This window comes from Suricata suricatta, chromosome 8, assembly GCF_006229205.1.
Source record: "Suricata suricatta isolate VVHF042 chromosome 8, meerkat_22Aug2017_6uvM2_HiC, whole genome shotgun sequence".
Taxonomy (NCBI): Eukaryota; Metazoa; Chordata; class Mammalia; order Carnivora; family Herpestidae; genus Suricata; species Suricata suricatta.
Genome location: NC_043707.1, coordinates 122,609,254 through 122,621,641, shown reverse-complemented (window position 1 = coordinate 122,621,641; position 12,388 = coordinate 122,609,254). Strand labels below are relative to the sequence as shown.

At 55.4% G+C, this 12,388-nt stretch overlaps 1 protein-coding gene across 9 annotated transcripts; it reads right to left on the bottom strand.

Moving 5' to 3' along the window:
* Nucleotides 1–1,688: 1,688 nt before the first annotated feature.
* Nucleotides 1,689–12,095, bottom strand: ZNF683 (zinc finger protein 683). 9 transcript variants are annotated; one of them, XM_029949842.1, is made up of 11 exons: nucleotides 12,031–12,095; nucleotides 11,818–11,896; nucleotides 10,098–10,256; nucleotides 9,874–9,996; nucleotides 9,496–9,609; nucleotides 9,186–9,310; nucleotides 8,300–8,504; nucleotides 6,002–6,711; nucleotides 3,912–4,040; nucleotides 2,605–2,912; nucleotides 1,689–1,725 (listed from the first exon to the last, which is right to left on the bottom strand). In XM_029949842.1, the coding sequence occupies exons 6-11, from the start codon at nucleotides 9,297–9,299 to the stop codon at nucleotides 1,719–1,721; spliced, it is 1,473 nt and encodes a 490-aa protein (XP_029805702.1). In that variant the 5' UTR covers nucleotides 9,300–9,310; nucleotides 9,496–9,609; nucleotides 9,874–9,996; nucleotides 10,098–10,256; nucleotides 11,818–11,896; nucleotides 12,031–12,095; the 3' UTR covers nucleotides 1,689–1,718. The 9 variants fall into 9 exon arrangements, with proteins under 9 accessions (XP_029805702.1, XP_029805699.1, XP_029805707.1 ...); XM_029949839.1 differs by having other exon boundaries at nucleotides 9,874–9,952; XM_029949847.1 differs by having other exon boundaries at nucleotides 8,300–8,384; nucleotides 9,874–9,952.
* Nucleotides 12,096–12,388: the final 293 nt, after the last annotated feature.

Sequence of the window (12,388 nt, the reverse complement as noted above, 5' to 3'; positions counted from 1 at the left end):
AGGCTGCTCAAGCTTGTAACCCAGCCCGCCACTTCCCTGCTGTGTGACTGGGCAGGTGACTTCACCTCTCTGAACCTCCATTTCCATATCTGAATCACATGAAATACTGGCCTCCTAAGGGCTGCTGTGAGGATTAAATGAGATGATCCAGGCAGGGCACAAAAGGCAAATAAAGCTTTATTGTTATTACAGTCAGGGATGACGGGAAATCCTCTCTGTGGCGTATAAGGGCAAATGCAGGGCAGCCGAAGGCAACTCCAGGTACCTGTCCTGTTCATGCCAAAGGGAGTGAAGACCAGAGGTAAACTGGCCGGTGATGAGAGAATCAAAGTCCACAAGGGGCGGGAGGAGCTATGCATTTACCTTTAAACTGTCTCGGTGAGGAAATCAACTGTCTGCAAGCAGCCTGCCGGTTTACGGAATTGCAAAAGTTGTTTTTTAAAGTTTTAAAAGAGCACAGTACTTTATAAAGATCGTTTTCACATTCACATGTCCAAAATCCTGGTACATGGACACATATATTTTTATGCCCCGAGACACTCATACATGCTTATTTGAACATCCACTACCCTCTAACACACACACACACACACACACACACACACACACACACACACACACAGAGCTAGGGCCCAAGGGCACCCCTGCGGCCCTCCTCCATCCCTCTCACCTCTCCCGAGCTCTGGCCTCCTCAGAGGTCCTCTTCCCCCTGCGCTCCCTCCGGAGCCCTAGCCCTGACAAGCGGCGGGCCAGGCGTGCCCCCAGGCCCCCGTGCCGCTCCGCCATGGCAAGGGCAAAGCCCCGAGCTTCGGCGCACCAGACCGCTCCGGGGCTACGGGGGCCACCCGGATCCGCTCATTTGCAGAGAAACGCCTTCTCCGGCCCGCCCCCCTGAGCAAACAGCGGCCCCGCCCGCGGTCAGTGCGGGCGGGGGACTGACCCAGAAACTACCCTTGCCGCAGGGCAGGGGGTGTGCTCGGCAGGGGCCGCCCCCAGCCCGGGCCGCTCCGCCGGAGCCCCCTCGCACCTCCGCCCAGGCCATGCTCTCAGGTCCGCGCTACTTCTTCTGGCATCGGGAGACGCCAGGGGTACACCGCGTGCTGGCAGCCCCCAAGCTGACCTTGCACGAGGTGGGTGGGGAAAGCGGAACCTAGTACCAGCTGAGGTCAGGAGGCAGGGCTGAACAAGGGGGTCTCTCCCCTCCCCCGAGAAGGGGGGGGGCTAGAGCGCAGGGGCGGGACCAAGACCGGAGTGGGCTTGGTCTTGTCGAGTGGGTGGAGCCTAGCCCGAGTGGTTAGCTTCTGGCGCAGAGCCAAAGAGGTGGCGGGGTGGGCTTAAAACGCTGACCCTGATTACTGCAGGGAAGGCCAAAGCCGACCTCGCCATTGCCCTGACGGAAGGGGCTCCCCGTAAGACTTTTCTCTTGCGCTTCTGGAGAGCCTACAACACAGCGTGAAGCTTGCCAAGTCTCCGGGTGGGGAAGCCACTCTCGAAACCCACAGGGGCGCGAACGGAGCCCCCTGCTGGAACTTGGCCGGCTATTACTGTTTAATAATGGCTATTGGTATTTTTTTTTAATGTTTATTTATTTTGAGAAAGAGGGAGAGCGCGCGCGCCCGCACGGGAGTGGGGCAGGGGCAGAGAGGGATAGGGAGAGAGAATCCCAAGCAGGCTCCGCTCGGCGTCGGGCTCTGAGCCGGATGTCATAAATCATGAGATCATGATCTGAGCCAAAATCAAGAGTCAGTGGATTCTTAACCCCTGAGCCACCCTGGCGCCCCAATAATAGCTACTGTTTATTGTGATTAATAACCTGGGTCTCCTGCTTCTCAGCTAGTGCCCTTTCCCCTCCTGTTGCTAACTCCCCAGTGGGGTGCAGAACTTGCCCATCTGAGGGCATCCCCTAGGATTGCAGAGAGAAAGGTCACCAGGAGGCTCCTAGCTCCTCGGGTCCTCTTTGCCAGTTCTTCTCTCCTCCAACTCTTTCCCGAGCTCGCACCTCCTTAGCCCTTTGCCCTCTGTGGTGGCTGGTCATGGCACACAGGGGGATGTCGTGTTTCTGGGTCATGAATAGACACTGTCATCCTTGTGTTCCTGCCCCTCCACCCCACAAGGGGGCTCAGCTCCTGGCATGTGCCGAAGGAGGAGCTCAGCCCCACCTGACCATGGCAGAGAGCACCAGCTAAAAAGGCACAATGGCTTCTTAGGAACTGTGAGACAAGAAGCTGGTGGGAAGCAGCAGACATACATCTGGGCAGGTGCTGGGACATCTGTTCAGGAAGGAGAGCAATGTGCCCAGTGCTCGGCAGCATAGTCTGCAACAGGCAGAGTCTTGGAAGGCTGGACTACCCACTGGCAAGCTGAGATTGGAGGGCCTGGTCCCAGGTGGGGAACAGGAGACGGCTGCACGCAGTACCCCGGGAGAGGGCATCACAGACTCCCTGGCTGTGTTCCCTGACCTGGTGGGTTGCCGGTGTGGCTTCCTGTTCCACTGTTGAAGCTCAGGAGGCCTCAACTTGCCATAGAGAACAATCCTTTCATTGCTCTACCCTGCCCCCTCCCCAGGGCAGTCCTGGCACCAGGGCTCAGGCTGGCTGTCCTTACTTGCCCCCGGATGCCGCTGAGGACCTCTTGACCTTTTCCGAATCCCAGCCCAACTGCCTCTCTGATGGCACCCCCACAAGATCTAGTGCTTCCTGGTGCCATCGGGCAAGGCAGGCAACAGACGCTAGGGGCAGGTGGGTGTGAGCTCGGCCGCAGGGCCGTGGGGTGTGCAGCCGCTGGTGCAGCTTCAGGTGGATGTGCTGGGTGAAGCGACTCGGGCAGACACTGCAGTGGAAGGGCCGGGCCCCCGAGTGCATCCGCAGGTGGGTCTTGAGGTTGCTGGAACTGCTGAAGCGCTTGTGGCACGTCTGGTGGGAAAGGGACGCTGCTGTCAGCTCTGCCCACCCGGCTGGCTCAGGATCTCTGCTCCCCTTGGGCACCCCCATCACCACCACCACCACCGGTAATGCAGGCCCAGAAGCTTCCTCCCTGGGACCCACAGTGTCTGGCCCATTGGAGCCAGGCAGACCTGGGTTAGTATCCTGCTTCTTACTCCCTGTGTGATCTTGTAGAGGTGACTTCTCCTGTCTGAGCCTTGTTCTCTTTATTGGTAACATGTGACTACTAATACCTAACCTCACAGGGATGGTGGCCTGAGTGGCATAATCACAGAGAACCCCCGTGCGTGGGTCTACAGCTTCTGTGGGCGTAATTAACGTTTACTGGGAGCTGCCGCATGCCAGGGGTTAGTCGCACATCTGTCGTCCCCAGGACCCTGGAGAAGCATGATTAGGTACATGTATAGCTCCTACATTATAGTGAGAAAGCGAGGCTCAGAGGAGAGCCACTAGCCAAAGGTCACACAGCAAGCTGGAGGTAGAGCTGGGATTTGCACCCAAGTAGCCCAGATTTAGGACCTCTATATTTCTTTAATGTCTGCCTCTGTAAAACAGGGAGAGAGTTCCTACTGTTCTGACTTCCCAAGCGGTGTGGTGAGATTCAGAGAGAGGGAGCTAACACCAAGCTGGTGTTATCCATAGTGTGTGTTTTCACACACTGAGCCTTTTACTTCTCCAGCAACCCTGGGAAGTAGGTGATAGGTATGCACTCCCCAGGACCCCCAACTTCATTTTTCTCCTCTCATAGGCCTTTATCTCTATTCCTCACTTCAGACCCAGGGAGTGACCTCCAGTAGCCCTTCCAGGCTAACTAGGGTCACTGTCACCTCCCTCTACCTCCCTCCCCACTTCCACCCTTGCCTTCAGTCCTGTCTCCATTTGCTCAGGAGGACTGGGTGCCACCCCTCCAGGGGCCTGGAGCTACTCACCAGCCTACAGGAGTACAGGGGAGGGGAAGGAGGGTCTCACCAGGCACTGGTGGGGCCGCTCCCCAGTGTGCACCAAGTGGTGCTTCTGCAGGTGGGCCAGCTGGGTGAAGCTCTTCTGGCACAGGGCGCACTGGAACGGGCGCTCCCCGCTGTGCACACGCAGATGGACCTGAGCCAGGTGTGGGACAAACGTCGCCAACTGCCCAGAACCCTCCAGTGGGGTCTGGGATCCTGTCCAAATCTCTCCCGACATCCCCATGGGGACCCCTATTTAGCATTTAGGGCTCCTCAACCCCTTTGCTAGTCTATCCCTGCCTCAGGGCTTCTCTTGCCTTTCCCCAGGATACCCTCACTCTTTCTGCTGCCCTGCAGGAGGGGAGGTGACACTGGTCAGGGCTAGGTAAAGGAGTGCTACCCAAAGTGTGGGCCACAGACCAGCAGCATCAGCATCACCTGGGAGCACGTGAAAAATGCAGTTTCTCATTAACTAACAAACAAATAAATAATGGGGCGCCTGGGTGGCTCAGTTAATTAAGCCTCCAACTCTTTTTCTTACTTTTTTAATGTCTATTTTTTTTAAGTTTTATTTATTTTTGAGAGACAGAGAGAGACCAAGCATGAGTGGGGGAGGGATAGAGGAAGACAGAGACACAGAATCTGAAGCAGGCTCCAGGCTCTGAGCTGTCAGCCTGGAGCCCAAAGTGGGGCATGAACCCACGAACTGTGAGATCATGACCTGAGCCAAAGTCGGACGCTTAGGGGCGCCTGGGTGGCTCAGTTGGTTAAGCCTCCGACTTCGGCTCAGGTCAGATCTCACATTCGTGGGTTTGAGCCCCGCATCAGGCTCTGGGCTGACAGCTAGCTCAGAGCCTGGAGCCTGTTTCTGGTTTTATGTCTCCTTCTCTCTCTGCCCCTCCCCCTCTCATGCTCTGTCTCTCTCTGTATCAAAAATAAATAAAACATTAAAAAAAAAAAAGTCAGACGCTTAACTGACTGAGCCACCCAGGCACCCCCTTAATGTTTAAATTTGAGAGACAGAGCACAAGTGGCGGAGGGGCAGAGGGGAGTCACAGAATTGGAAGCAGGCTCCAAGCTCTGAGCTGTCAGCATAGAGCCTGATGTGGGGCTCAAAGTTACGAACTGTAAGATCATGACCTGAGCTGAAGCTGGATGCTTAACCAACTGAGCCCCTCAGGCACCCCGAACTTCTGACCCTTGATCTTGACTCAGGTCATGATCTTGAGATTCGTGAGATCGAACCCTGTGTCAAGGCTCTGTGCTGACAGTGCAGATCCTGCTTGGGATTCTCTCTCCCCTTTCCCACTCATGCTCTCTCACTCACTCTCTCATGCTCTCGCTCTCTCTCTCAAAATAAAGGTTTAAAAAATGCAGATTCTCAGCCCCTGCCCAGGCCAGCTGACCGAAAGTCTCTGAGGCGGGACCTAGGAATCTGCATGTTTCCTAGCTCTCCAGGTGGTTTAAGGCTCATTAAGCTTTAAGCATGCCCTGAAGAACCCGGAGGCATCCCTCCTCAAAAACCATAGCTTCTCATCAACTTCAATTGCTGCCAGCGTGTGCATAGATCCCCATCTCTGCGGACACACAGAGGGGTGCCCATGGGGCCCCCTCTGGCGGATGGGGCTGATGGCACCGACAGCACCGTGCTGTTTTATGGGGTCCCAAGTGAAAAAGGCTGGCTGTCAGGTCGGTGGGGCCTGGACTCACTAAAACCTACCTTCTCCCCCACCAGACCTTCAAACAAATAAACAAGAGGAAGCTTAACTGGGGATCCAGAAAGGGCTTTGTGCTAGATGTTGAGAGGCTAATATCAAGGTCTAACTTCACCATTAAATCAGAGTAACTTTGAGCAAACCTTTCCCTCAGTTTCCCCATTTTTGACTGAAGTGGATACTCTCACAGACTGTCTCTCGGGGTGGCCAGGACTTTGGCGGCCATCTTGCCCACATCTCCTCTCTGCAAACAGGACACTGAGGCATCCCAGGTCACAGCCTAGAGGCTGCCCAGGAGTCGCTCTGGCTTTAAGGCCCTTGATTCTGGAAGCGGGATGCCTCGGGGTCACTGCAGGGTGCGGAGGGGAGCCGAAGAGCCCAGAGGTGCAGGCGCGGGTACCTTGAGGTTGGAGAGCTGCCCGAAGTTCTTGCCGCACACGTTGCACTCGTACAAGGTTTTGCCGTTCTCTTTCTTCAGTGGGTATGGCAGCGCCGCGGTGCCGGTCTGGGAGCCGAGTGGGGTCCGCCTTGTGGGAACCCCCCTGCCAGCACTCTTTTGCCCTGAGGAGTAGGTCCTGGCGGCTCCGGGGCCTGGATTCCAGGCCTGGAAAGGTTGGATCTGGCCAGAGGCTTGGGAGGCCCCTGGGTGAGGGAACAGGGTCTCCTTCTGGGCAGTGGGGTGCCCAGGCTCGTTGACACTCACCAGCAAGCTGGGCATAGCCATGCTGGGGTGGGAAGGATCTGGGGGCCACCTGAAGAGGCGGGGGCATCGGACAGAGGGTAAGGCCCCGTAGGTGAACGGGTAAGGCGGAGGCAGGAGAAGCGGATACAGATACGCGGGACAGAAGGGATGGAGACAGAATGGGAGCTCTTTGGAGATGGGAGTGAGCAGCAGGCAGGACAGACAGGAGCAGAAAGGTAAAGGGCTGGGGCTCCTTCTGTCCTGCCAAGGGGGTGGGCAAGAGCTGCTGTGGGCAGAGAAGGATGGGCAGCGGGCCCCCTCGCCAGCTCTTTCCTGCTGGCTTCCCCTCTGGTCCCTGCTTGCAGGGTGCTTGGCCATGAGTTTCTCGCCGTCAGTGGAGGTGACATGCGGCCCTGGTGGCTGCAGCTCTGAGCAGGAAAAGGAAGACAGTGGTCAGGGCCCTACAGCCTGGGGAAAGTTCTGCTCCCCATCTAAGCTGCCCTGCTCAGGCTGGGAAAGCACTGCAGCCTTCCAAGGCTGTTGGGTGACTTGGGCAGGCATTTCCCCTCCCTGGGCCTTTCTAGTCTGCACTTGGACTTGCTGACAAAAGGGGCTAGTATTTCTGCAGGGCTCAACAATTTTAAGGAAAGAAGACAATTCAAAGAGTCTATGAGAGGGGGTGCCTGGGTGGCTCAGTTGGTTGAGCGTCAAACTTCGGCTCAGGTCATGATCTCAGTTCATGGGTTTGAGCCCCGTGTCGAGCTCTGTGCTGACAGCTCAAAGCCTGGAGCCTACTTTAGATTCTGCGTCTCCTTCTCTCTCTGCCCCTCCCCTGCTCATGCTCTGTCTCTCTCTGTCTCTCAAAAATGAATAAACATTTAAAAAAAAAAAACCTTATTAGACACCCAAATGGAGAAGCCAAGTAGGTACTTGGATGAATTGGTTTGGAATTTGTTTATCTGTTTGGTTTGGAGTTTATAAAGGAGCGATCCAAGCTGAAGACATGAATCTGGGTGCCAGGGGTCCCGATGAGACCACATAAGGACAACACCTGATCTGCAGTATCCAAAACGGTAGCCACTTGACACATATGATGGCATTTAAATTAATTAAAATAAGGACAAAAAAAAATCAGTTCTTCATTCACACAAGCTACCTTTAGAAGGCTCAGCAGGTACCGTAGTAAACAGCCCAAGTATGGATCATTTCCCTTCTTCAGGAAGTTCTGTCAAACAGTGTTGCCCTCCATAAAGTTAACGAGAGGTGGGAAAGAGGAGGAGACTGAAGAGCAGGGAAGGGGAGGGAAGAAGGCTCTGGAGTGAGTTATGAGGCATGGGGATATTTGGGAGGTAGGCAGGGAAGAGCTAGGAAGGGAGACCAAGATGCAACAGCCAGGGAACTGGGAGATAGGCTAGGAGGGATATAAGGCGGAATACTGAAAAGAAAAAATGTCACAAAATAGATTGTCCGCTTGGATCCTCATTTATTCAGTCAACCAACTTCCCTGAACTGTTTCACTCTGTGTTCTGTGCTAGGGAATAAGGGACAGGGTAGCATAGTCCCTTTCCTCCAGGAGGTCACCTACATCCTACTCCCATGGAAAAAGAAACTGGCCTTGGTGATGTGTCCAAGGTCACAGAGCCAGAAAGGGCAGAGCCAGGACTGCATCCTCAGCTTTCTGGCTCCCGGTCAGTGCTCCTATCTTATAATAAAGACTTGTCTAGCTCAAACATTCTGGGCAGACAGAGCACCATCCTCGATCCCAGGACTTGGGCTACCCCTACTCCAGATCCCGCGCTCATGCCTGAGAACGCCACTGTCCACCTCCTCTGGCTCAGGTGTACCCTGAAAGCCCCACCCCAGGCCAAGACTCCAGGCCAAAATGTGGAAGTAAAGCATGACTGAGGCTCCATCCTCACCAGTGACACCGGGTCCCCTCCCTTTCTTGGCCAGAAACCTAAGAGTCCTCTCCCACCTCCTTTTTCCATTAGCGTGCAGCCCTCGGCCCTGGCTTACTTGTGCTCAGGGCATCACTTCTGGGACCTTGTGGGACCATGCCCAGTGCTGCCAGCTGCAGGGCACACAGGTATAGGTCCAGGCCCTGGGGACAGGTCAGCAAGGCAGAGTTGGCTGGTGCCGGCGGCAAGGGGCACAACCAGCTGGCACACGATGAGCCCTGGGCATCTTCAGTATCAGGAAGTGGCCTGCAAGCTGAGAAGACCTGGCGGACAGGGGTTCGGGGGCCTGGGGGCAGGGGACTGGGACACCTATGTTCCCAGATGGTCCCAGCTCTAGTTTGGTTTCCAAAAGAGAAGAAGGTAAGACCCACCCTCCACCATTGTCTGTCACCCAGATGGCTTCCCCATCCCTCATTTGAAGACTTCCCCAGAGACTTTTGTACCCACCCCACTATTGCCCTCCTCCTACCCTCTAGAACCCCTCCCCTAGCCCCTTCTCTCTCCCACCCTTCCTTCCTGACCCCCCTTGGCCCCACTGTGTCTCAGACCATCTACTGTGTCTTGAACAGAGCCTAGATGAACTTGGAGAAAATCCTCATCAAAGGCTGTAAAAACCCCACAAGATGGCCCTGAGCTCCCCTCCCCCCAAGGCCCAGGCCATGGTCATATACAGCCAAGCTTCCTGCAGGCGCTATGCCTTCTCATGCCCCACAGGAAAGGTCTGGCCCCTGGGGCATGGGAGAGGGTCTCGGGCACCCCAAGGGCACATCCCTGTGATGTACTGGGTGAAGTAGGAGTGCCCAGGACCCAGGGGGGAAAGGGAGAATCTGGTCCCTTCAGATTCCCGCCCCCCCCCGCCCCGACACACACACACACTTCCTCCTAATATCCTCTCCCTTTGTAACCTTGCTGACCTCAAAGATTGGGCTGGGATCCCTGCGTACCTGGTTGCCTTGGCAGAGCTGGAAGTCCACGCTGGAGGACAGAGAGCTCCCTGTCCTTCCCAGAGGCTGAGTCTTGTGGCAACAACCCGATTCCAGAGCAGACTCCCCCTTCATGCCCCTACTACCTGATGGGATGACAGGTCGGTTGCAGGTGAGCAGTGAAGGACCTCCACACAGGAGCCTGGCTTCTAGAGCTGGCGCTTTCACTACCCACTGTGTGACTTTGAGCCAGTCACTGCCCCTCCTGGCCTCAGTTTCCCCGCAAAACACAAGGGTTGGAGAGGCTGATGTCTAAGGACTCCGTACTGACATTGAGAAGCCAACGATGTGCTCTTGGTAGGTGCAGGAGACGATTGGAGGTGAGAAGCCTTTCTGGGTGGCAGAGAACAGTCTGAGAGAGCAGGCCCAGAGTCCTCTGGGTCCTCTGAAAGGAAGATATTCTGATTGCTCAGCTGTCTGCTTCTCTGCCTTCTTTCACCAAACGCCACACAGCACCGGGCCCACTGCAGCTCAGCAAGTGCCCCAAGGTTCATTCCCCTTCTCCTCCATAGCCATGCCTCCCTCCTCCTCCAGTGCCCCTCGGACCCTAGCACGTTCACTCATTCACTCCAGCGTCTTCCAAAGCATGGCCTCCTTTTTCTCTTCCCCGAGTCCCCCCAACCCTGCCCACCAGAGTCTCTCCACCTACCTGCGTGAGGCTCTTCACCCACTTCTGCAGAAGTTCCCTCTGGGGGGTGCAGGGACGTGGGCAGGCGGGCAGCCGCTGCCTGTGGTTGAGGCCCCAGTGAGCATGTGAGATGACAGGAAGGTGCTTCATTTGAAGTTTGCCACAAGTAGGAAGAAGGGGGCAGGCGGGCAGGCAGGGGCCCTGAGCCACCTGATGATCGGACCCACCCACCAGCCTTTACATACCGTGGCAACTCTACAGGACAATGCGCTGATCCACGACCCCTACCGACCACTACTGGAAAGTCCGCGTGTGGAGGTGGGGCTATGTCTGGTTCTCAGAGAACCTAGGCGGTTGAGGCCAAGAGGGGCACAGCAAGGCTCAAGGCTGGAGCTGAGGTCGTTCTGGAGGAGACGGGAGCCCAGCCGAGAGAGAGCCGGGCAGTGATGATGATGGAGAGGACAGTGATGGTGGTGCAGGGACAGGGACAGTTAGAGACACAGACAAAAGCAGGCAACACAGAAGGATATAGGGTGGAAGAGAGAAGAGAAGGAATCTGATCTCACAGAGCAGAGGCCCCGGAGGCAGCAAATACACCCTCCTCTTTCTTTGTCCCATCTCTGATCTGCTGAGAAATCCTGAGAAATCTTTTCTTTCATCCCCATACTGCGCTGAGTCCCCCAACAGGGGTAAGTGGTGATTCAAGAACGTAGCCAAATGTGTGCAAGGAATGACTAGATATCAAAAGGAAAGTTCCATTGGCTAGGAGGCAGTGTTTTAGGCTAGGCAATTTCATTATTTCTGGGAGCAAGAAAAGGCACATCATTTCTGGAGACTCAAATTCTGCCCAGTTGGTGTGTCTGTATTACACAATGTCTGACCCCGTGTGACACACACCGAACCAGTCATCAAACTCCACCCAGCCCTCCCTTCGAGGTGGCCTGGAGCACACAGGGACATCCTGGACTCTCCGCCATGGGCAGGGGCATGTTGCTGGTGTTTCTCTGCCAGCCCAGCCCCCAGCTGGTGACTACCTCCTCCATGGCCTCCACCACTTCCTATCAGAGTTATTTGCCCACATACCTGATCCCTATGTGCCTATGAGTGTCTCAAGGACAGGGACCACTGTCTACTCATTTTTATTTCTGGTGCAGACATCTGTTGGGTTTCTCGGATGCTCAGAATGTGGAACTTTCCCCCCAGATGCGTCTGGAGGAGGCAGAATGCACCTCTCACTATACAAGCCAAGATGGCCGCACACTTGGTTCCACCTCCCTGTCCCAGGACATGATGCAGGCACATGACATGGACTGAGCCAACTGGATCCTCTCATCCAGACTGGATCAGAAACCAGTGGCCCTATAGTGGCAGGTCAGTGGAGACTCCACTCTGCACATTATGCCACATCGGCTTCCAAGACAGCAGAGGAAAGAAGAGGGTTCAGAGGGCCTTGCAGAATCCTTTCTGATCTGGTCCTGGGTGGGGGGGGGGTGTCCCAGCTTCTCCTGATCCAACCCATTCTCCAAGCCCGGCTCTACAGCCTTTCCAGACATACTGTGTGCTTCCCCATTATGTTTTAAATGAATTGCTTTTCTTAAATTCTCCTGAAATGGTTTCTATAGCTTAACCCAAGAATCCTGCATGATGTATGCCCAGAACAGAACATGAAGCAACAGGTTCAGGCTGGAATAGTCAAGGATCTGAGTAGCAAGCTACCTGTACAAAGAGCTTCCTGCCTTTCTCAGCTGCCCTCTCAGTATCCTTCAGATTAGTGAAGGAGCTCCCTGGTGCCCCTTGTGGTCTTGATCCACCCAAACTCCATACCACAAAAGCTAGAGCCCTCCCAGCCTCCAAGGCCACAAGCTTGCCTCCCCTCCAGCCTTGTTGGAATCACAGGGGGGCCGGGGCCCAGCCAGGCACCCACAGAAAACCCCAATTTCATCTTCGAGAAGAAGTCACATATACCTTTGACTTCTATCTTCCACCTGCCAACTTCTCCTGGCATCACACTCTGCTCCCAATTCTCAGCACAGTCTGTAAACCGCTTGATTAGGAACAAAAAGGGAAGCAGACTTGGAGATTTCTGGCTGTCCAGTCCCTGAAAGGCCTGGCTAGGAATGTCCTTGGAGGTAGGCCAAAGACATAGGCCCTCGAGTTCCCACACAAAACAATCTCTACCTGCCACCCTTCCTTGTTCTCATCTCCTAGGCCCTGCCAAGTCTTCTGTCCTATTAGCCTCCAAGTCCACCCTGATGTCATTAGCCTAACTGTGATGTCACCATGTTTCACATCCCTGGGGGGGTAGCACAGGCATAGGACCACACCCTCTTAGCCAGGGGACTTGTGCAGATACCTGGCCCCAGGTGAGAGACCCAGGCCATGGCAAGTCCTCAGTGACGCAGGGAGACTTGGGGAGTGCTTGTGGAGGGGGTATAGGATTCAAAGCCTTCAGGGGTCAATGGGAGACACCAGAGAGGCTTTTGACGAGAGCTGGAGGGCTGGACAGGGGTCCTCAGGCTCCTGGCTCTGGACACTT